The sequence below is a fragment of the Mizuhopecten yessoensis genome, unplaced genomic scaffold (genome assembly GCF_002113885.1).
Source record: "Mizuhopecten yessoensis strain PY_sf001 unplaced genomic scaffold, ASM211388v2 scaffold11179, whole genome shotgun sequence".
NCBI classification, from domain to species: Eukaryota; Metazoa; Mollusca; class Bivalvia; order Pectinida; family Pectinidae; genus Mizuhopecten; species Mizuhopecten yessoensis.
The window spans coordinates 844,551-869,599 of record NW_018408919.1 but is presented as its reverse complement, the minus strand read 5'-3'; the positions used below and the strand labels follow the sequence as shown (position 1 = coordinate 869,599).

General features: G+C 37.5%; 1 protein-coding gene across 1 annotated transcript in view; it reads left to right on the top strand.

Moving 5' to 3' along the window:
- Nucleotides 1–510: 510 nt before the first annotated feature.
- LOC110440383 (periostin-like) overlaps nt 511–25,049 on the top strand; it is a 30,961-nt gene continuing 6,422 nt past the window's right edge. Inside the window, exons 1-10 of the mRNA XM_021483441.1 lie at nt 511–563; nt 2,592–2,786; nt 9,155–9,172; nt 13,968–14,060; nt 19,431–19,495; nt 21,337–21,502; nt 22,102–22,258; nt 22,715–22,792; nt 22,915–23,131; nt 24,143–24,352. Of these exons, the coding sequence (XP_021339116.1) occupies nt 2,593–2,786; nt 9,155–9,172; nt 13,968–14,060; nt 19,431–19,495; nt 21,337–21,502; nt 22,102–22,258; nt 22,715–22,792; nt 22,915–23,131; nt 24,143–24,352 (1,198 nt within the window). The 5' untranslated portion in view covers nt 511–563; nt 2,592. The remainder of the gene's footprint in view (nt 564–2,591; nt 2,787–9,154; nt 9,173–13,967; nt 14,061–19,430; nt 19,496–21,336; nt 21,503–22,101; nt 22,259–22,714; nt 22,793–22,914; nt 23,132–24,142; nt 24,353–25,049) is intronic.

Below are 25,049 nucleotides of genomic sequence, written 5' to 3'. Positions count from 1 at the left end.
TGATTAAAGAGTAACAAGTGGTAAACCTGAGTGTTGCATGTTTGCATTTATACACTGAAATACCAAGCAGTTACCTCAATTAATTTTCCCAATTGACAGACAAAATGTCAATGATTTTTCCCAATTTACATTATGAGCCTTTCCCCATACAGTCGTAAAACGCCCTGGCAACACAACATTTAGAAGCTGTGATGAACTGCATTGGGTTAACGTCAGGACAACCCTATAGTCATAACACAAGGTCATTATCAGTTTGTCGTGGTGACAGTAATGTTATCGCTCCCCTCAACAGAAATATCCTTACAGATGTTAACATTCGTTTCAATATCCAAAATTTTAAGGTGGAGAACTTTTCCACCATTTTAATTGATGGCTTTTCAAATGCCATCATTTGATTGCTCCGAATTATCTACAAACAAAAGGTTTTGGCATTTGTAGCTGTACAATTCTAAAGGGGAAGTGTTATATCTGTTCTGCTCTACAAGGAGGCAGCATTATAGTACTAGTGAAGTGGGCTTTGAGAATTCTGTGATTGATATTAATGGTCCTATTAGGGTTAACAGGTAAATATGGCAAGCACTTTACATTTTAACATCAGCCAAAATCTTTAGGCAGAGATATATAAACTGTGCCAAGGAAGTTTGAAATTAAGGAAGCAACATTATATTTTTGCACACAAGTAAAACAAAAAGTTTTTGTGTTAAAGAAAATTGTTACACCTGTTGCGCCAGTTATGACAGAATAATTTGTAACACCTGTATGGACAGGATGAGGATGTAACACCTGTATGGACAGGATGAGGATGTAACACCTGTATGGACAGGATGAGGATGTAACACCTGTATGACTTACATGTAGGATGTACAGGTACCTGTATGACTTATATAAAATTAAAGGATTGTGTTATTACACATTTATAAATTACCTGTAATTACAAGTTAAGCATACAGGTACATTATACAGAAATGACAGGATGAGAGTGTTACACCTGTATGACTTACCTGTATGATTCCATTATAGGATGAGAGTGTTATACCTGTATGACTTACCTGTATGATATAATTACAGGATGAAAGTGTCACACCTGTATAATGTAATTACGAGATGAGAGTGTTACACTTGTATGACTTACCTGTATGATAACATTACAGGATGAGAGTGCTACACCTGTATGACTGACCTGTATGATTACATAAGAAGATGAAAGTTTAACACCTGTATGACTTACATGTATGATATGATTACAGGATGAGAGTGTTACACCTGTATGATGTAATTACAAGATGAGAGTGTTAAACCTGTATGGCTTACGTGTATGATACAATTACAGGATGAGAGTGGTATACCTGTATGACTGACCTGTATGATTACATAACATGATGAGAGTGTTATACCTCCATGACTAACCTGTATGATTACATTACAGGTTGAGAGTGTTACACCTGTATGACTTACCTGTATGATTACATTGCATGATGAGAGTGTGCCACTTGTATGACTGACCTGTATGATTACATTACAGGATGAGAGTGTTACACCTGTATGATGTAATTACAAGATGAGAGTGTTACACCTGTATGACTTACCTGTTTGATATACTTACAGGTTGAGAGTGTTACACCTGTATGACTTACCTGTATGGTATAATTACAGGATGAGAGTGTTATACCTGTATGACTTACATGTATGATATAATTACAGGATTAGTGTTAAACCTGTATGGCTTACCTTTATGATAACATTACAGGATGAGAGTGTTACACCTGTATGACTGACCTGTATGATAACATTACAGGATGAGATTGTTACACCTGTATGACTTACCTTTATAATTACATTACATGATGAAAGTGTAATACCTATATGACTTACCTGTATGATATTACATTACATGATAAGAGTGTTACACTTGTATGACTTACCTGTATGATATAATTACAGGATGAGAGTGTAACACCTGTATGATTTACATGTATGATATACTTACAGGATTAGTGTTAAACCTGTATGGCTTACCTTTATGATTACATTAAATGATGAAAGTGTAATACCTGTATGACTTACCTGTATGCTATTACATAACATGATAAGAGTGTTACACTTGTATGACTTACCTGTATGATATAATTACAGGATGAAAGTGTTACACCTGTATGATATAATTACAGGATGAGAGTGTAACACCTGTATGACTTATCTGTATGATTACATTACAGGATGAGAGTGTTACACTTGTATGAATTAGCTGTATGATTACATTGCATGATGAGAGTGTTGCACCTGTATGACTGACCTGTATGATTCTATTACAGGTTGAGAGTGTTATACACTTGTATGACTTATCTGTATGATTACATTACAGGATGAGAGTGTTACACCTGTATGACTGACCTGTATGATTCTATTACAGGTTGAGAGTGTTATACACTTGTATGACTTACCGGTATGATTACATTACAGGTTGAGAGTGTTTCACCTGTATGATAACATTACATGATGAGAGTGTTACACCTGTATGACTTACCTGTATGATTTCATTACATGATGAGAGTGTTACACTTGTATGACTTACCTGTATGATTCTATTACAGGATGAGAGTGTTTCACCTGCTGGTGTTACTCCTGACCATTCTACTATGGGAGGAAGAAGTGTCCTGTGGCCAGAGTTACTACTACTTCAACCCTTACTACCAAACCTACCGTAAAAAGTACATGGCCAGGATGAGAGGGTACCGTCCACGCAGGTTTAAGAACTACCAGCGCGACCCTGGTACTACCTCCAAAGGGTGAGTAGATATCTAGTAAACATTATCAAAGAACAAAGCACAGTGTAATCAAATATCACCTGTCACAGCACAATGTTCTCTTCTGTTAATTTCATCACTAGATATCACACATGAATACTCCTGACAATTTGTGGAACCTAATCAGAACACAACATATTTGTCAGATCAACTTGTCTAATACGACACCCTGTGGGACACATCGTATTGATTAAATTAACCTGTCTAATACGACACCCTGTGGGACACATCATATTGATTAAATTAACCTGTCTAATATGACACCCTGTGGGACACATCATATTGATTAGATTAACCTGTCTAATTTGACACCCTGTGGGACACATTGATTAAATTAACCTGTCTAATACGACACCCTGTGGGACACATCATATTCATTAAATAAACCTGTCTAATATGACACCCTGTGGGACACATCATATTGATTAAATTAACCTGTCTAATATGACACTCTGGGACACAACATAAATGTATTGATCAAATAAGCCTGTCTTATCTGACACCTTGTGGGACACCACATATTGGTCAAATTAACCTGTCTAAAACAACACCCTGTGGGACAAATCACATTAAACAAGATGTCTAAATATAAAGTTATTTGTAGTTTTCATAAGAAATGTGGTTCCTTCATTATTGAAATATACAGGATATTGGAATACTCAGGGGTCAGATTACACAGGTTTAGCTGTATTAAAAAACTAGGTAATGTTTAAAATACTGAAATCGATATGGTTGACATTTTTCAACAGATTAAATATTGAAATTTGACAAAAACATATTTCAGGATTATGATGCTTAGGTTTTTTACAGTTAGGCTACTGTACCGTCAAAACATTATTCAAGTCAATGGTAAGAGGGATCGGTGCTTTGTAGTAACAACATGAGCTCAGTCTGGTTCTCATTTCACTGAGATTGGTAACCATAGACACTGTACTAACTCCCCGACACCTGAGCATTATTGCGTTCTACACGGAGGTCACGTAAGGTCACCTCATGTTATATGTATGTCACTAAGAGGTCAAATTCTATCTAAACTGTATATCTCTGTAGTGGCAATGCTCATGAAAAAACATGTCTTTGATTTCATATAAACTTTCCTTGACCTTTGAAGATAATATGGACAAGTTTCGACAATAACTTGTGGATTTCTTCTGATGATTCTCGCTATAGGCGTCTCTGATTAAACAGATGATTGATTTCATTAAACATTTGAGGTCTTATTAAATAGAATCAAATTGCTCCTTATGTTTCATGAATTAAATGTCACTTGCAAGAGAGCTCAGGAAGCTTGAAAAAATCCAAGGAGGACCACCTCAAACTCACTTCTAGCTTACGATGCATGGTCACTTTGGTTTTCAAGAACCTTGGTGATACAGATCTTTGACTTTAAAGCACTCCAATGCTCTTGAAGGTCACTAGTTGTTTAAACCCGCTAGAAACTTAAGTAAGCGTTTCGCCTGTTTTATGCACAAGTAAGCATTAAGTGTTTTAATTTGTTTGTGTTTTTATTTGTATCATTCAGGAACAAGAACCAGAATACGATTAGAATGATAATATCTGAGAAATACTGAACATTTTGTTCATGAAAGAACATCTACCATTCAAGGTTTCATATATCAGAGATGGACAGTACAAAAATATACCATAACCAGGAAATTTTGCCCTGTCAAATATTCGTCTTTTACTGGTAAAACCCATATCTACCCAGTTGAAAGGGCCGGTTTCCAAAACGGCCCCTTCTCTGATTCAAATTTCCTGTTGGTGGTGCATTGCCCATGCCGTTGTGGTCACAAATCTATAAAGTATAAAGATTTAGGTCACTTGGTTTGTTTTTTATGGCTCCTCAAAGTTGTACCTTTCAGAAGCTGTCTAAGTGTTGATAAAATGTGCATGTTATGTAAAATATTAATGAAAATCTAATCAAATGATGGTCACCGTAAAGAATACATTCATGGCATGATTGTGACAAAAAATCATGTTTCCATCGCGCCATTTGGCTGTTTTATGGAAGAAACAATCTCAAAAATGCCATTTTCGATGATAACATTTTAGACACAAAAACTGTGTTTTTTAGAGAATACACCCTTTTATGGGCGTTGGATGCAAACCAATTTTTATCCTATTAAACAGTACGTAATATGCTATTGATGAGAGGAAAAATCATCAAAATGTAAGTGGTGGAACATTTTCAAATGTTGGGTTGAATTAGCCTATGGTTGAATTGCCGATTTTCGACTTTCTTTAGATAATTAACAAAAAAACGAGAGTATTTGCTCGGTATGTTGAGAATATGTACACAGATATGAAAAAAAGTGAGAGAAACACTTTTTCATAAAAAAAATCCAAGATGGCTACTTCACAAGTCCCCGTGGTTGAAGACATTGGCTGACAAATAGACAGAACAACAAACAAAACGTGTTCCTTATGATTTTGGTTGGTTTTCGCATTTACGGGAGTGTTCATAGCTACGGGCGATTGTATAATACCTATATTTATAAGTTTGGTTAGTCACATGGTAACGGGGATCTTTCATATCGAGCCCCAAACATACTTTCGACATATGCACTCCGTTGCCGCATGGAAAACTATTTCAAGTTTTGTCGGAATTTCTTTACCTGTGGTTGTAATGGTCGAGGGTTTTCCAGCGTCCTGTAATACCCAAGGTAGTACAAGATACTGGAGATGTGCGCACACATTCCCATCGTTCTCTCTCCAACTGGGCACTGGCAGTAGTAGTCCTTTATTGGGGCCTCAACATCGGGTGAAACGGTGAACCGTATCCAAACGTTATATTTCGTTTGGCTTTTGTGTCGAGAATGTATTTGACATCGGAGAAGGTCTGGGGAGTGCTGGTAAAGCCACACCTCATAGTCTCCGTCATCACTTAAATGTTCGGCGATGTAACCAGGAGCCAGAGATATCTGATACGTTCCACACGTAATGGTTCTCAAGTAATCAAGATCGAGACGGGGAAACAGTACGGAAGATGCATCCATCTTGACAAACTCGGACCTTGCCCGTCTAGATAGATCCGGATCTGTCTTGACTCTCTGAGCTAAACCATTCGGTGTTGTCAAACGGTCCTTCATACGTTCAGCCATTAGCCTATCTTTGGCATCTCTCTCTGGAGATCTCTGGTAGATCGGTCCTCTAATACCATTCAGACAGGCTGTGACGGTTCGAAGCAAAGCCTCGATGACATTGATAAAGCTGTTAGACACCAATTGCGTTCGGAAGAACGTCCAGTGTTTCAGACGACCATGATAGGATTCCACAATCCACCTCGATTTGGTGATAGTTCTGTCAAGATTTGCTTGGACGTCAGAATGTTGACTTTGACCGGGTTTCAGGTATGACGGCATGCTAGCATTGAGGCCAGAGGCTTCGAGAACTGGTAGGACATCTCTAAAACCTCGGTCAACGACAACGTTGTCGTCTGGTTGTAGCCAAGTAACTAGCTTGTCCATGACTTTTTTTGTAATTGTAGCATCATTTTCGCTGCCAGTGAATGGTCCTACTGTGTCCAGAATGTAGCCATCTGGTAAGGCGATGCTCATGAATTTGAGATAGTTTCTCTTCTTCTGGCCACAGTAGGACATTCTCTGGAGCTTGTGGTCGGAGCTTTTCTGGATATAAATATAGGTGCCATCTAATATGGCAGTGGCTTTATCTCCAAAAAATGCTTCTGAAAAGACAGTATTGTGCCCGAGCAACTGTTCTCTTGTCAAGTGATCCGGACCTAGAAATTGTGGGACTATCGATGTGTCTAATGCCTGTACTATGGAGTGGAAAGTTTTGGACACACTTGACTTGGAAATTCCAAAAAGAGAAGAACACTGACTCCAGGAAATGTCGGTTTTCAGTTTTACCCAGAACAGTAATAGAGCATCGTGTGTAGTCTTGGTATATATACCAGATGAAAGATATGGGGAACAGTGCGAGTGGATTTCGAGGAACTGATCTTTGGACCAACCTGTCCAGGCCATGCATGCCGAGTCATCAAGAGAAGAAAAGCTTATTGTAAACGCAGACTGGTTCTGTGAAAGGACGTGCGACACCTCTAGGAGGTCATTAATGATTTCGGACGATTTTGATGGTAACTGAGATTCCAAGGAACCTCTACCATCAAGGACAACCTCTGTAGACGGATCTAAGTCGTTACCAATAAGGTGAATGGAGCAGACGCGGGATGAGGTGGGACACCACAGTTTGTGTGAATAGATCAGGTGATGTCTTGCACGTTTTGGTAAGACTGATGATTTTGTTCCATTTCTTGCAAAGGTAACAAGACAGAGACAGCATTTTTTGTGTGAAGATGATCCATTCAAAAGATCATGAAGGGTCAGCAACGGCAGGATATGGGACGGGGAGTCGTCTTCTTCCTCTATTTCCTGGTTCTGCTCGGGTTCAGGTTCAGGCTGATTTTTGTTCCGAAGATACTTCATGTAGCACTTCTGGCAAATAAGTGCTTGTTCCTTTGCTGACATCAATCCTTGTTGCACCAGCGTATCTAGGAGCCATTTATATTGTGGACTATTTACATTGCGTGCACTTCTGTTCTTATTGCCACTACGTTTCTTGAAGTATACTTGACACCCTTCTCCAACACATTTACCCTCCATCTTGAAACAATAACGATTGGTTTATGAAGCGTCGATAAAGTAACAAAATAGCAAGCCACCGATGATTGCTGTAAACAGCTAATACTTAGTAGTTTGGTACAATTATGCGAAAATGTGTGATAAATAACGAACAACTAATTACACAAAATAACAAGACAATATAATAAATCACATTCAATACCTCCAAGAAGCGCAGAATTGATTGATTACTTAGAACAAAATAAAGTATTTCATATGGATAATCTATCTATTCGATGTGGCGTGGTCGGCAGGCACAAAGAAAGTGAGACAAGTCAGGGTCCCAACCCTGACAGAGCCACAACGCTTTGGAGATGGGACAATAAAACAAGGAAAGTGAGACAAGAATAGCTAGCGTCGAGTCAATGATTCCGTAAACGTATAGACAAAGACAAGAAGATACGGATAAATGTACAAGGCCACACGATCAGAAAATTCAGAAGAGGACAACTTGAGATAGAACAGTATTCATGTATCAGGGTGTCCTCAGTGTAAATCTTTATATCGATACTGTTTATTTAGTCGTTACACATCATAAAACTGTCATGAAAATATCCGCTCTGATATTCAATATAAAAGTTTGTATATAATAAGCTATATAATAGGGTTTCAGACAAGGTTGTTACTCATTTCCCCTTTTCTTTCAATTTACAACCACATTCAGGCGGCGATATGAGAACGTTCCACCACATGGAATTAGCTGATTTTTGGTACACATATGAAACAAGTAAAGCTCTATCCGATTTTCTGATGGAAATTTGCATCCAAAACTATATAACGGGAGAAAATTGCAATTTTATGGCATTTTTCTTCATAATTGTGTCTCTGCAAGTGCATTTTCATCCGAGAAATTTTTTTTTTTATGTTTTATGAATAAACACGATGTTTTGGAAATATTTATCAAAAGAAATTTATACTATGTTGCGAATTACAATTTCGAGATAACCTTCTTTTATTTACGAACTTATGTCTTTGATGCTGAAATTGACAACTTTATAAAAATACATTTTCACTGAAATTATGAAATCTGGGTGTCGGAAAGGTGTAAAATTATTCTTCGGAAAAGAAAAAAACAGTAGTTGAGCTAGATAAGAAATTATACGGGGGCAGGCTCCTATGGAGAATTAACATTACTGGAAACAGGCTCTTTTGCCCTTTACATGAAAATAGTATATGGGTTCTACTGTGTACTAATATTTACCGTTATGATAGATTCCCCCTCATTGCAGAGAATGTAAAAGGCGAAAGTTAAACTATAGTAAAAAAAATCCTGGTATACATTATATTCTTTTCATGCTTGAGTCCATTAAATACTTGTAACAAAACTACTGAAGGAGAAAAAATTAGATCTTGCAGAGACTCAAGTTTTATAAACTGTTGCATAAATTATGGTCACTTCTATAAGCCTGAATAGCTTATTGTCATTTTAAAGAAAATCCCTCAAGGAGAAATTTCATTCTTTAAAAAAAGATCCTAACTAGAATTACATATACATAAGGTATTTAATATTATGTGTATTATAAGATTCAAAATGGTCGTTTGAAAACAGGGCCTAGAAAGGATTTGTACAGTTTGAAGAAATTGCATAAGAACAAAAAATCTCAATTTAAAAACTTTAAGTTACTATGGTAGTAAATCAATGAATCAGCTGCTGAAGCTTAGTTGAACCAGCTCGGCCCCAGGTGTCTTAAACTACTTATCTGATTTCAGTGAATTTTGGACGACACAGTAAGAATGCATGATATATATATTCGGTTTGAGTTCATGGTTGTGGGTTCGAAAACCAGTCGGGATGCTGTTGTATTAATTGCGGGATTATTGCAGATCACTGACAACATGTATGGTTTTCTTTCGGGGGTACTGATTTATGAATGTGTGCATACTGAATGAAATAGTTAAATAAAATGGAAGTCCAGTGTTCATGCTTTAGTTCTTTACCTGCTGCCAATTGTAGTTCCTACCCATGATAATGCTATTGTTTGCCACTGGCAGGGGCAGATAACTCCTCGGTAAGAACAGTATGGGTCAGCACTACCGACAATTCCCATGTTTTCAGTAGAATCCAAGCTGGAAGTCCAACAACTACACAAATTGAATCACAGTTTTAACTTAATTAAGGCCCCCCGTATTGGAGATACAGGAGCCCTAAAGTAATAATGGTGTCCGTCTGTCTACACTTTTGTTTTCAAGAGTTTATCTCGAAATCCGAAAGACTTTTTGAAATTTGGCACGTTGATAAACAGTGAAAAGTCTATGTACAGTAGAGGTTAATTTTAAAAAAATAAAGTCAAGGTTACTGTTACTGTTACTGTTACATGTAGACCATGTGGAGTGTACGGTCAGGCGGTCAGGCGTATTGGTGGGGCCCTTGCTGATCTGTCAGTGTTCTAGTTCAGTTAAACATCCAGGATGTTCAGACACAGGTTTAAAATGAAAGAGTATAAAGGTGATGCCAGGACGTAAGAAACTTGAGTTTAGTACATTCTGTAGTGTATGACTAGGTGGCTGGGAAGGTGTGATGATTACATTACACAGCAGGTAAGGAACCGCATGCACATTTTGATATTCCTCATATGAACTTACAGATGGAATCATATAATAGAATAGTGTCTGTGTTATTGATATAAAGTAGATTGGATTTGTTTGTTTATTTATATATCTATATATAGGTCTCATAAGTGATTACGACAATATCATCCAATATGGGCACTGCATGGATCCCAAGTCATTATCTTTTTTCTATTATTTATAAAATTCATTGACATCAGAATAAATAGCCAGATGTATCCTTTAATAGTAGGTTATGAAGCTAGTCCGATAGTTTTAGTGTTTAGCTGTGCCAGTGAGATTATGGTATGGTGTTTAATTCATTGTCCTTCAACTTTTTCTTGGAACGACTTCTTAAGACCTGGATGACCTAATGCCATACTATTGGGCCAGTAAGTACCTGGGACAGAGTGCTATACATTTTCCTCAAATAAACAATCTTGACCTACTTTCAAGGTCACAAGTGTCAGATATGTTAAAATCTTTAAACAACTTCTGAATAAGCCAAGGAGCCTCAGTGATATGGAAATATATTTGCAAAATTACTTTTATTGAGAACATTTTCCAATGATGGCTTAAATATCCAGGTGAGTGATACAGGCCCTCTGGGCCTCTTGCTTTTTTAGCTTGGCAGAATCTGACTAAATTGAAATATTCAGACTTCCTAAAATCCTAAAACCTCATATGAAATCTTAATTCATTTAAGATTTAGATATTTCAACTCTCTTCCATTTAAGCCCTCCGGTGTCCGGTTACATAGCACTTGTCACTCTACAAGGTGCGCGACACTGACCTTTAAAGGTCAAAATACACTGTGCGTGCCTCATTTAAGATTTAGATATTTCAATTTTCCTTCTGGAAAAGCAGAATTTCAAACCTGTATTTTTGTTACAGAAGCTTTATAAAAGGAAAGACTTTACAAGTTCTACAACATTTGAAATAATGAGAGAGAAAAAAAAAAGAAAGAAAAGGATCAGATTTAGATTCCTCAATTATACTTTTGGCATTATTGGTCTGTAGAAGAATAAACACCTTTTGATACTGAAAGAGGGTTAGTCTTTTTTTCCAGCTTTAGTCCACAAAATACCACAAAAGTCCTGTGTTGGTATCTATACTATGAAATAAAATATTTAATATGAAAACATAGAAATTTCTGTCTGACTAAAAGGTATTCCAATTGCTTTCACATGCATATGGACAAGTAATCCACATTTACAATTTTGACCTGGTTTACAGAGTTTGTAGCCGGAGGAGCTGATATGGCTTTAAAAACCAAATTATTTCGCGACGATATTTTATGGGCCAATAACTGTCCTCATTAAGGTAGAATATGTTGTGCGTGTATATGCTTTATCACATGAAGTCTGATATTGCATATGACTGATATTCGTAAGAGATAGGTGCAAAAACAGCAGCATTATACAACAACAGGCGCTCGTTGACTTTTCACAAAATGGCATTTGAGGTAGACTGGGGTTTCGTCTGTATTCAAGTGTCCGATGTCATCCCCAGTTTATGCTCTCATGTCATCTGCCTACGCTTGATCGTGTCTATCCCATAATCCCCTGCTCCAGACAGGAAGTGGGTATACATGAATATGGTTTTGATACCTTATACGACTCGTTTCTTTAATAGGGCAGACAAAAAACTGACATTTATATTGTTGTCTATATTCAATTATCTAAATCTCATCTTTAGTCAAAAAGGGGGAAAAATAATCTTTTCAAATTGGAGACTTTATTACTATGTTATCAGCTTTATCTTACAAAATCAAAAACACTGTCTGAACTATAGTAATATCAGATCATGATAGAGTTTCCTAGTGTGTGTCCTCTTACAAAATGAAAAGAAAGCAAATCTAAAATTGAATTATTTTTTTCATATTTGCTACATTGTAAGTTTTTCTATTAAGGGGATTTTTTTCAGCCATTATTAGCTAATGGTGCTATGAGTGATACCACCTACAGTCCAAAGGTATATATTTTTCCAAATTACCTCTATGGATATACCTGTTTCCCTTTGAAATAGATTTGGTTGATACGACAGGCCTCTCGGGTTCCCTGTTTGTCGTGGCCCTTAATCTAACACCAATTAGCCATCGCTGACCTCAAGTGACGATTATGAAAACTTGAATTAAAGAAAAAATAATCTGTAGACTATCATGCCATTTGGTTGTTGCTATCGGTGACAGGTACCGCAGGTATTTGATCATACCCCTTACAGAGGCCATCAGATTATTCTCGAGGTCATCCTGGAGGTCACACGATTATAATGTCCCCGTCAGTGGCGTTGATACATGTACTTGGTGACGGGTACTCGGCCACGACGGGGTCTACCAGACGTGGGGAGATCTCTTTGATAGCTGGTTTAACAATACATATTGTACATACAAACTTTGACATACATTCAGGTGGGTGTTAACATATTGATGTTAAAGTACATTACAGCATTTCATTTGCATCAAATATCTATTTGGAGGCATAGTTAGAATTAAGTTGAAAAAAATTATATAAAATAGTCCATTACTAAAATAATACCTTTATAAACTTAAAACCTGTGTAATCCAGACCCTCAAAAATGGTCTCTAATATTTCAGTGTCATTGTAGCGGTATATAGACATACAATCTTTAATGAAACCGTTAATCGGATATCTGTTTGTACAAATCTGTAAATAAAGCTGGTGTGTGAGTCGGAGTAACTTTTTTTTTTTAAATTGACAGAGTGGAAATTTACATATACAGGTATCTGATTATGCGGGCTAACATTTTGAAAACTGAAAATTGCTGTATACATAAATTATTACAGAACATTAAGCAGACCAAAACACTTACGCTGCAATTAAATTTTGATTTATATTTACAAAGAAGTATTTAAAATATATCCCGTAAAACCACTATTCATTAATCAGTATGGAAGAGGATGAAATTTCATACGCCCGAAAAATGTTCAAAAGGTTCAGTGTAGCAAGCAGCCCTTTAGGAGTTTGATAAATAATTTCATTCATCTTTGCCTGAATAAATTATGAACTAATATATTTCAGTGTTTTTAATAAATTCATGTTTTAAGAAAAGGTTGCAGGTGCTGATGTAGAGAATTTAAGCAAAAAAACAAGTTATTATAAAATAAAGATTTATTGTTGTATACTATGTAGCTCTTTTATTAGACCCATTTCCTGTTAGTTTTAAAAATATGGGGCCTTGTTTTCTTTGTAAATCTTCTACATGTACTTTAATGTAGTAGTGATTACACAACCATCTTATTGATGGGACATTTAAGGGTATGACACTGTCTTTCCTTCCGTCCATAATCACTTTTTATCAAGAAATCACCGTATTCAGATTTTGGCAAATCTTCTTGAAAATTGATTTATTTTTATGGCACAAAGTTGTGCTTTTTAATTCGGAAGTGTGATTCGACAGTTTTGAGTTTTGCTCCCCCTTCCCCCTCTCCCTTGTTTTGACAATTTAATCTTTTTCAACAATCTTCCACCTCAGTTTTTACCTATCTTCATAAAGCTTAACCATTTTACGGTGTACCTAGTTGTGTGTTCCAATTTTGAACTTTGACTCAGATTTTTTTCAACAAATTCACTTATTGGCCTATTCACCTATTAATGAGTTTAGTTTGATTCACTGTAAGTCATTTAACTCACTCAACACTACATATCTAAATTGGACTTTCACAGTCTTTTATTTGGTAAGGTTCAAATGTGACTTTAGGGGTGAACGGGTTAAAATACATATGTAGTGATGATTTTCCAAGTGCCACCAAGGTGAAGGTCTCTAAAGTAAAAAAGAAATCTTATGGATGTTAAGCTTCTGTTTGATTAAAAAATCAATAATATTTGAATATATTTGTTCGCTGTAAATCTTTGATTTATTTGTAACTGTGAAATCTTACATAATTTGGTGTCGGATGTTGTGTTTTGATGTGGTACCACATCGTACTAATTTATGAGTTGTTCTGTCATTACAGCCCCAACATGTGCCGGGTAAAAGAGGTTTTCGGGACTGGCCAGCGGTTCTACGAGGGCAAGGTACCCCAGCGCAGGGTGTGCGACCGACCAACGTAGGTATCTATTTCTGTAGGCACTTCTACTGAAAAGGGGGAGAAACTTACGGATCCCCGTACCACTGCTAAGCGCTGTGACTATAAAAACATTCTAACTGTTTTTTCCAGCTTGACTATAATTTTGATAAATCAATTCTGAAAAGAACACATACCCTGTGGAATTTTTATCTAAAATAATAGAGACAAAGTAAACGAAGTACAACCAACAGAAGTGTTCCGAGTGTAAAAAGTCAGTGGGGCTAGACAGAAATTTGAACCCTGAACTCCATATTGTTAAACTATACCGATTGAGCTTTCTGGTCAATAGAAGTGTCCTGGCCCAGCTGTGCTACCGTTAAATCTAAAACAAAATTAAGGGGATGTTTCTGTATATACAAAAATCTCAGTGCAGTGGGAAATAATCCTTAACCAGATTTACTATTAAACAACCAGGTCAATCTTTGAGACTATGCAAATTAGAAAATGTCAAGGTATTCAGTGCTTGCATCTTCCTTCTAAGGGAAATAGAAATTAGTTAATGGAGTGTTCTGGTATTTCTAATTTAATCTTTTAGGAAGATAGGAAATGTAAAAACTTAGTGTAAGTGTAACACTGTTAACAGAACTATCTTCACCCCGGGAAGCTGATAAGTCCTGACTTTAATTACCCCTTGTTAATTAGATAACGATATCTGCCGTGCAAGGTGATAGGAGCAAAACATGTTGTTAGCAGTGTCAAGGCTAGTTAGCTTAGGGACATGAAATTGTAAAATTTCTTTTTCAAATTTATGTTTATAATTTCTTTAAAATTCTTAACAAATCACCAGAATGTGTGGATTTAAAACAATCAAAATTTATTAAAAATTAAAATTATTTAAGCATTTTAGACATATTTGAAGATTCAAAGATTTTTTTTTTAGCCCACAACACTTTTAGCAGTTGCCTATCTAGGCGTATTTCCTCCTGGGGTAGGGGAACCATCTGTCAGTTTGACCCCACCCTTGACCCTAATCCTGAGGGCTTATCCTTTTCTCGTCTATTTATGGACACAGGTGTGAGGGGTTAGACCTATAAAAGGTGTGAGTATGCCGGCAATTCCACGCTCTCCTTACTCAGTAATACTTGCGTAAGTTCTGGAGAAGGTTTTGCAGTCATTTTGTTTCTGGAAAGATTTGAAATACTGAGTTAAAGATAATTCTGTTAGATTTCTGCCAAAAACTGACAATAAATGTTGGAAACTGGGTTTTTTGGCATGACTATAGTTTTGATAAATCATTTCTGATAAAAAAAAACCCATACCTTGCAGGACTTTTATGAGAAATAATAAAAATGAAATAACCAAAATATAATCAGTTTAGTTGGGCTACACCGTGATTCCAGCCCCGTACTTCAGATTGTTATATTATCCCTCTTACCAATTGAGCTACCTGGTCATTGGAAGTGTTTTGTCCAAACTTTTCTAGTAATATCCAAATGGAAATTAAGGGGAGATTACTGTATATAGGGGAAAAAACAGTGCAGTGGGACAGGGATCGGTAAGGGGAGATTACTGTATATAGGAAAAAACACAGTGCAGTGGGTCAGGGATCGTTAAGGGGCGGTTACTGTATACAGGAAAAAACACAGTGCAGTGGGACAGGGATCGTTAAGGGTAGATTACTGTATATAGGAAAAACCACAGTACAGTGGCACAGGGATCGTTAAGGGTAGATTACTGTATATAGGGGAAAAAACAGTGCACTGGCACAGGCATCGTTAAGGGAGATTATTGTATAGAGGAAAAACCACAGTGCAGGGAGTCAGGGATCGTTAAGGGGCGGTTACTGTATACAGGAAAAACCTCAGTGCAGTGGGTCAGGGATCGTTAAGGGGAGATTATTGTATATAGGGAAAACCACAGTGCAGGGAGTCAGGGATCGTTAAGGGGCGGTTACTGTATACAGGAAAAACCACAGTACAGTGGCACAGGGATCGTTAAGGGGAGATTACTGTATATAGGGGGAAAAAAAGTGCAGTGGCACAGGGATCGTTAAGGGAGATTATTGTATATAGGAAAAACCACAGTGCAGGGAGTCAGGGATCGTTAAGGGGAGGTTATTGTATATAGGAAAAACCACAGTGCAGTGGCACAGGGATCGTTAAGGGGAGGTTACTGTATACAGGAAAAACCACAGTGCAGTGGGTCAGGGATCGTTAAGGGGAGATTATTGTATATAGGAAAAAACACAGTGCTGTGGGTCAGGGATCGTTAAGGGGAGATTACTGTATATAGGAAAAAACACAGTACAGTGGGACAGGGATCGTTAAGGGGAGGTTACTGTATACAGGAAAAACCACAGTGCAGTGGGTCAGGGATCGTTAAGGGGAGATTACTGTATATAGGAAAAAACACAGTGCAGTGGGTCAGGGATCGTTAAGGGGAGATTATTGTATATAGGAAAAACCACAGTGCAGTGGCACAGGGATCGTTAAGGGGAGGTTACTGTATACAGGAAAAACCACAGTACAGTGGCACAGGGATCGTTAAGGGGAGATTACTGTATATAGAGAAAAAAACAGTGCAGTGGGACAGGGATCGTAAAGGGGAGATTATTGTATATAGGAAAAACCACAGTGTAGTGGGACAGGGATCGTTAAGGGGAGATTACTGTATATAGAGAAAAAAACAGTGCGGTGGGACAGGGATCGATAAGGGGAGGTTACTGTATATAGGAAAAACCACAGTGCAGTGGGACAGGGATCGTTAAGGGGAGATTACTGTATATAGGGGAAAAAACAGTGCAGTGGCACAGGGATCGTTAAGGGGAGATTACTGTATATAGGGAAAAAAACAGTGCAGTGGGACAGGGATCGTTAAGGGAAGGTTACTGTATATAGGAAAAAACTAGTGCAGTGGGACAGGGATATTAAAGGGGAGATTATTGTATAAAGGAAAAAACACAGTGCAGTGGGTCAGGGATCGTTAAGGGGAGGCTACTGTATATAGGAAAAACCAGTCAGTGGAACAGGGATCGTTAAGGGGAGGTTACTGTATATAGGAAAAACCACAGTGCAGTGTGACAGGGATAGTTAAGGGGAGGTTACTGTATATAGGAAAAACCACAGTGCAGTTGGACAGGGATCGTTAAGGGGAGGTTACTGTATATAGGAAAAACCACAGTGCAGTGGAACAGGGATCGTTAAGGGGAGATTATTGTATATAGGAAAAACCACAGTGCAGGGAGTCAGGGATCGTTAAGGGGAGATTATTGTATATAGGAAAAAACACAGTGCAGTGGGTCAGGGATCCTTAAAACACCATATCATAGATTGTAATGAAAATGATATAAAAGCTTATGTTTGCAAATCTTTCTGCTTCTTTATCCTCAAATAAACGTGTCTGTGACCTTCATTTTGCGTTTTGACCTTGACAATCCAACCACTCAACTATTTAGGGCCAATTTTCTTGGTTTCGTTTGATTTCATATATGATTACAGTTCATGCCACAGTGTTAACCACTCAACATTCATCATAACACTTTGACACGACCAGTTCACCAGCAGCTTTGTACTATATCGTAGGTGGACGGCTGATATTTTATCCCCATGTATCCGATTCTTCTGCATTCAAAATGATAAAGATAAACTGACACATTGAAATATTGCGCTCAACTGCCATTACAAGATGCTGAGATTGTCAATTAAGTACAAAAGAGTCATTGCCAAAAAGAAGATTGTTTACGGTATCCATTTTATTTCAGACAAATGATTTTAGTGTAGATTTAATTGACCAGGCACCTTGACCTGGATAGTATTTCATTAGAGTTAGTGTGGATTAAAATAGGCAAATGATATTTAAATTGATTTATGGGAAACTTGTCATAGTTTTTCTTTCAACATTTTTGATGAAATAACTGTTACTTGTCATGTTTTAATAAGACAATCCTACCTGTATTATACAGGTAGGATTGTCTTATTAAAACATGACATGTATCAGTATAGTGTGACTGTAAGTCTGAGGAGATATTTTGTCTGTTACCACTGTTTCGGTGGTTACCCCATGCACTGTCTGGTGTATTTGTGTATTTCAGGTTTGCCAAGTACCACTGTTTTCATGGTAAACACTATTTGCGTGACAAGTGTGTCCTATACCACTGTTTCCATGGCTACCACTGTTTGTATTATTACAGATTTGTCTGATACCAGTGTCCATGGTTACCACTGTTTGTTATCATTACAGGTTTGCCAAGTACCACTGTTTTCATGGTAACCACTATTTGCGTGACAAGTGTGTCCTATACCACTGTTTCCATGGTTACCACTTTTTGTTAGTATTAGAGATTGTCTGGTACCAATGTTTCCATGGTTACCACTGTTTGTTAGTATTACAGATTTGTCTGGTACCACTATTTCCTTGGTTATCACTGTTTGTGTCAAGGTTTGTCTGGTACCACTCTTTCCATGGCTACCACCATGTATTTGTGAACTTAATGCTTGCCCAGTACCACTGTTTCCATGGTTACCACTGTTTGTTAGTATTACAGATTGTCTGGTACCACTGTTTCCTTGGTTACCACTTTTTGTTAGTATTACAGATTTGTCTGGTACCACTAATTTCTTGGTTATTACTGTCTGTGTCAAGGTTTGTCTGGTACCACTGTTTTCTTGGTTACCACTGTTGGTTAGTATTACAGATTGTCTGGTACCACTGTTTCCTTGGTTACCACTGTTGTTTAGTATTACAGATTTGTCTGGTACCACTAATTTCTTGGTTATTACTGTCTGTGTCACGGTTTGTCTGGTACCTCTGTTTTCTTGGTTACCACTATTTGTGTGACATGTTTGTCCTATACCATTGTTTCAATGGTTACCACTGTCTCTTAGTGTTACATATGTGTCTGGTACAGTGGTACCACTGTTTCCTTGGTTATCACTGTCTCTTAGAGTTACATATGTGTATGATACAGTGGTACCACTGTTTCCTTGGTTACCACTGTCTCTTAGTGTTAAATATGTGTCTGGTACAGTGGTACCACTGTTTCCTTGGTTACCCCTGTCTCTTAGTGTTACATATGTGTCTGGTACAGGGGTACCACTGTTTCCTTGGTTATCACTGTCTCTTAGAGTTACATATGTGTATGATACAGTGGTACCACTGTTTCCTTGGTTACCAATGGGTATCTATGTGTTACAGGTTAAACTGGTACCACTGTTTCCTTGGTTACCGTTGGTTATCTATGTGTTACAGGTTAATCTGGTACCACTGTTTCCTTGGTTACCAATGGTTATCTATGTGTTACAGGTTAATCTGGTACCACTGTTTCCTTGGTTACCAATGGTTATCTATGTGTTACAGGTTAAACTGGTACCACTGTTTCCTTGGTTACCGTTGGTTATCTATGTGTTACAGGTTTATCCGATACCAGTGTTGCCCAGGTTACAATAGGGTAAAGGGAGAAAAAGGATGTCCAGCTGGTAAGTTTCAACTCTTTAGTTCAGTATAGTATCAATTAATTGCTGATTGCAAAAGTTCGACAAGGACGAAAAGTACTGGAAGGGATGTTTCAAGATGGTAGAGAATTAAAAAAAAAAAGATAAATTTTTGTCTACTCGGGGTTGTCCCTACTTTATCCTTTCTCCATGGACGTCCAATTTGATTTATTTCTTAGTATAAAAAAAAAATTTAATTTCTCTGGCAGTTCTTAAACACAGTTTGCACAGATTTAACTGGTGAGGTATAAATCTAGATAAGTATCAAAAAAGATGGGGACAATTTTTGATTGAAAGGATGTCATTTTGATCTAATGTTACAATCTTTATTGTTAAAATTGGTAGAAAATTGGGGTGAAATCGGTCGTTTTGTATCCATTTCCTGTGACATCAAGAGACACTATCTTTGAAGATGAACATCGGCAATATTTATTTAAAAATTGAATGGAAAACCCATTAAATTTACCCTATATTGTGTGCACCATTAATTTTCTTGTAGCACTTAAGATTTTGACCTATCTGGTAAGCATCACAAAAATGTGATCACGCAATCTGAGCAAATTATGTCAGCTTTATGTTAAGTGGTGCATAAAAATGACATTTACAATATTTCAATTTGAGGATTTATGAATTAAAATTAAAAGTCTAAAGATCAAAGAGCCTTGGTTTAATTTAATTTTGTGAAAATGTGAAAAGTCTCATCTATACACATCTGCATCCCTTCTAAGGTGTTTAACTTGATATAATTTATTCAGTGTATTTCATATCACATGCGAAAAAATAATTAAATGGATTCTTTGTAGAAGTGTTGGGTAATATAAGTAGCTAAACAGCTAACACGATTATGCATTAACTGTTTAACACACATTGTTATCAAAAGGGTTCTGTAAAAATTGAAATTAAAAATCAGATACGATAAAATCTTTTCTGTTGGACAATTGGGTTGATTGTCAATGGAAAGTTCATGAGTTTTGGTGTTTAAGAATAACGAGGTCTGATGATATTGAACTGTGGAAATTCATCAGTCGGCACAAAGTACTGACTGTAAAATAGTCATGATCAGTAATGATATTATGTATAGAATGAACAATACCTGGTAGGAGTAGTGATTTAATTGTGAAAACAAAATCTAGCAAATTAAGATATTTTGTGACCTAATGCAATTACATTTTGTGTGCGAACGTCTGTAAAAGATATTTTCAACTGCTCAGAAACCAGAATCAGTGGAGGGAATTAGAATCTATATTTAAGATGTAGCTGACCCTTAGGGGCTGAGGAGTGGGCCCTAAGGAGCCACAGAGCACAAACTGTTCAAAAACGAAGTGGTCTCTGCTAGCTCTACTGAATTACAGCGGTTGGGCTTGGCTATTCTCCTAAACCTGTGTATCTGTCAGTCAAAACAGTACGTCACTTTGTCCGGGGCATAGCACATAAACCCTGTCGCCTACAACTGCCAAATTTTTGTATGAGTACCTCTTTGGATGGCTGACTATCGCTCAATAAAATCAATTCTACTTTATATTAAAAAAAAAAAAAATGTAAAGTGTCAAAGTGAGTGCTTGGACATTGAGTCGTGAGTTCACAGTCGGTGGGATGTGGTAACATACACGCCTCTGTTAATATAGTACAGGGACTCGTGAGGATAGGTTCATTGATCCTTGCATAAATTGTGCACCCAGTAAGCACCAAGATGGTGGGGGGAGGAGTGAATTGGAACGGAATGGAATGTTATTGATAAAAGGAGTTCCTTAATATATTTCATTTATTATACGGTAACTGACTTGACATTGAATATGTAATATAACTGAGTATGCTGCTGTTTCCAGTGTTGCCCCTAAAGAACTTGAAGAAGACAACCCTTCAGCTACTCCAGCAGAAATTCCCTGATTTGCTGACCAATACTGAGCTGGAGGGAAACCTTCTCTACCAAGGAGCCTTTACCGTATTTGTCCCAGTAGACACGGCGTTTAAAAACCTCACCTACGATGATAGGTATCTCCATTGTTTAATTTCCTCACCCAAGATAATTGGTGTCTTCACCGTTTGTCAATATTTTTATTTCCTAATTTTACCAACAAAATATTTCGTTTCATAGCATGAAGTACTATTTGTCTTATAAGTTTTTACCAGAAGATTATTTTTAAAAGTTGTTAAGATTTCAGAAGCAAAGTACTAATAATTAGATAAAAACTTGCAAGAGACCATTTCATAATTAATAGGTATACAAAACACAAAAATTGATATAGACAGAAGATCAATGGTGTACTGTGCAATCTTAACCTGCTTGAGGGACCACCTCTATTATGGAACCACCAATGACAAGAGACAACCTACTGTTGTTTTCATGTTAATTAACTCATTCACCCCTGAAGACACATTTGAACTCTTTCAACTCAAAGGATGGACTAGTTCATCATGAAATCTCAGGGGTGAATGAGTTAAACCTGTATGAAGAGACCACCTGTGATAAGAGATCACTTTATGGACTTCCAGAGGGTGGTCTCTTAACACAGGTTTGACTGTAACTTATAGTGTGTTGTTACGTTTCGGTGTTATACGGTTACGAGACATGCTGTTGATTTATTCACCAGACAGAGGCTCCACCCCTGGACGTATCACGCACCGTCCCTCCTCCATTATCACGTCGTCACTGGTCGCTATAACTACACCACCTTCAAGAAACAGGAGGAGATACCGACGCTGTATTACGCAGAGAAGAAACTCCGCATAAACAAGTATCCTAGTGGGGTAGGTTACGGAATTAATGTCAGGACTTATCTGTATACCACATGTTTCTTAGAAACTAAAAAGATACCTGACTTCGTGGTAAATACTGTATACTGGGAAATGGTAACTGCAGTTTAATGCTCGCCTTTTCACCTTCCGTAATGTCAGAGAGCGAATTTATCATTACAGTGATCATTTGTAAACAAACATAATTATATTATACAGATTAATTTAATGTGAAAGGCCAATTTAATATTGGGCAAAAATGGATTTTACCCAAATATACTTATAAAGCAACTATGATTTTAAACTATGATTTTAGTTTTGTCCGATTTTGTTATAATGATGTTGTTTGAGGTAAGCCTATTTAATTTATTCTATTCTTCGCTTCAAAAAGCACTGTAATGATACATCACATTGTCTGATTTTGTCTTCAGAACTACAACTCTCTGATCAAAATATATTGTTTTGTTACAGGTTTCTACGGTTAATTGCGCTCGGATCATGGTGCCCAATCAGATGGCCAGTAATGGAATCGTTCACGTGATCGACAGGGTAGGTTTGTAATTAGAGGGTTCACCCAAAGGGGAAAGTTGACAGCATAATAATCATGTTTGAATAATTACCATCATTCAAGTAAGTAAACATTCATCTAGTTGTCTTTTGTTTTCGAACAGTTGATTCGGCCGCTGGACTTCAAAGGAAGCATCGCTGATGTCATCTTGCGGGATCCGCGTCTGACCCGGTTTTCCCAGATGCTGTACAAAGCGAACCTTATGGACACGCTGCAAAATGTCAAACACTTCACACTGTTTATCCCCGAGGACAAAGCCTTCCGACGTCTGTCCTCCGGACTCAACTTAAAGATCAAGAATGACAGGAAAGTGGCAGAAGGTGGGTTTTATCACATTTGTTTCTTTGAACCTGTTAACTGATCACATTGTATGTTTTTTTGTGCCTCTATAAGATTTCCTTATCTGTGACCTTGCATCTCTACAGATCCAAATTGGATATATTGCAGCTACTGCTAAGTCCCAAGTTGTGAAGGAATTTAGAAGGAATCTGTCTTGGTAGAGTTTATGGATGCACGGTAGTCTAGTGGTAGGACGCCGGGCTCATGACCGAAGGGTTGCGGGTTCGAGGCACGGCACGGCACTGTGTTGTATCTTTGAAGAAAATACTTGACTCTGCTTGTTCCAGTCTTCTCAGCTGTAAATGAGTAGGTGGTTGGGAAGTGCTAGAATTATTGAATTGTTAGCTGTGAGTGCCGAAATGGCAGCAACGGCTGTATGCTGAGAAAGATATTGGCTGGTTGCAAAGGCCCTATAACCATGGATAATTATTTGTGAACAGCTTAGAGACGATCTATGAACTAGATTGTGATAAAGCAGTTTAAAAGAACCTCGAATTAGAGTTTATACTTTATCTTGGCTTTTTGAAGACTAGGGATGTTTATGCAGCCAGTGATGGTGTCAGCTTATATGTTGTTATTTCAAAGATTTAATGCAGAACTACGTTGGGCTTGGAAGTTTCCTAGGAGTGAAAGATTTATGCATTCCAGGCAAAACATTAAACAAATCTATTTCTTAAAACATTTATTTTGCCTGTTTTGAACTTCAGTTTTTTTCTAATATTTGAGTGTGTACGCTATGTTTGTTCTCCTGTTGCTCTAGTTGTGTTTCAAAGTACTGTATCAAACAAAATGTTCATGGGGACCTTCATGCGCGGTTTGAAGCAATTTAGATGGTTTCGGGGTACTGACTTTCGTGGATAACCTATATTTACAAACAGTAGATCATCCAAATTCCTTGTATTTTTTCTGTGGTTCAATAACACACCATTTCATGTTATACAGTACCACCTTGTGAAGGATACTGTCTTAGAGTTTATATTTGTGTTTTTCAGCCATTGCTAAATACCACATTGTAAAGGACACCTACTGTGCTGCCTCGACAGTGGTGTCTGCCCAGTTGATTTCCATGGAGGGAGGATTTCTGGCCTTCATTTGTAAGTTCAATGGTAACTACGTCAACGATGCCAAACTTGTAGAGGAGGACATCGTCGCCTCGAACGGGGTCGTCCATGTCATCAACAAAGTCCTTCTACCGAATACAGGTAAATTATCAACCAATCAAATACTGTTTTTTGGCTTGCCATGTTAGGGTTATTAGAACCTATGCACTTTCAAACTGTTGCACCAGAGATGCCTATAGTAATCACTGTGTTTGTCTGTATCCGCCCATCCATCCACATTTTCGTTTTCAGAGATTATTTGAAACTTGACTTGTCAATGGGGGTGATACGGCACATGGCAGGGCCTTTGCTGACCTGTTCGTGTTCTACTGTAATCATTGTTCCTTATAGTTGTGAATTGTTACAGCATGTCTGTAACCATTGGTAGTGCATCATTTAAACTGATAGAAAGGTCAAAGGTCATCCTTGTACTGATAGAAAGGTCATAGGTCATCCTTGTACTGATAGAAAGGTCATAGGTCATCCTCGTACTCCAGCAGTCAGCTCACTTTCGCTCTCAGCACCCCTGGAACATATCATGGTAAATTGAAGGCACACAGCTAGCTATTTGATTGGTCTCAGGTTAAAAAAAATCGCTAGATGGATACTTGTCTTTTTAGGTCACCTGAGACAAAGTCTCAAATGACCTATTACGATCGCCTTTTGTCCGTCGTCGTCCGTCGTCCGTCGTCCGTCGTGCGTCCGTAAACAATTTACATTTTCGACTTCTTCTCCAAAACCCCTGAACCAATTTCAATGAAATTTTGCAGGGACCTTCCATGGACAAAGGTCAACAAAA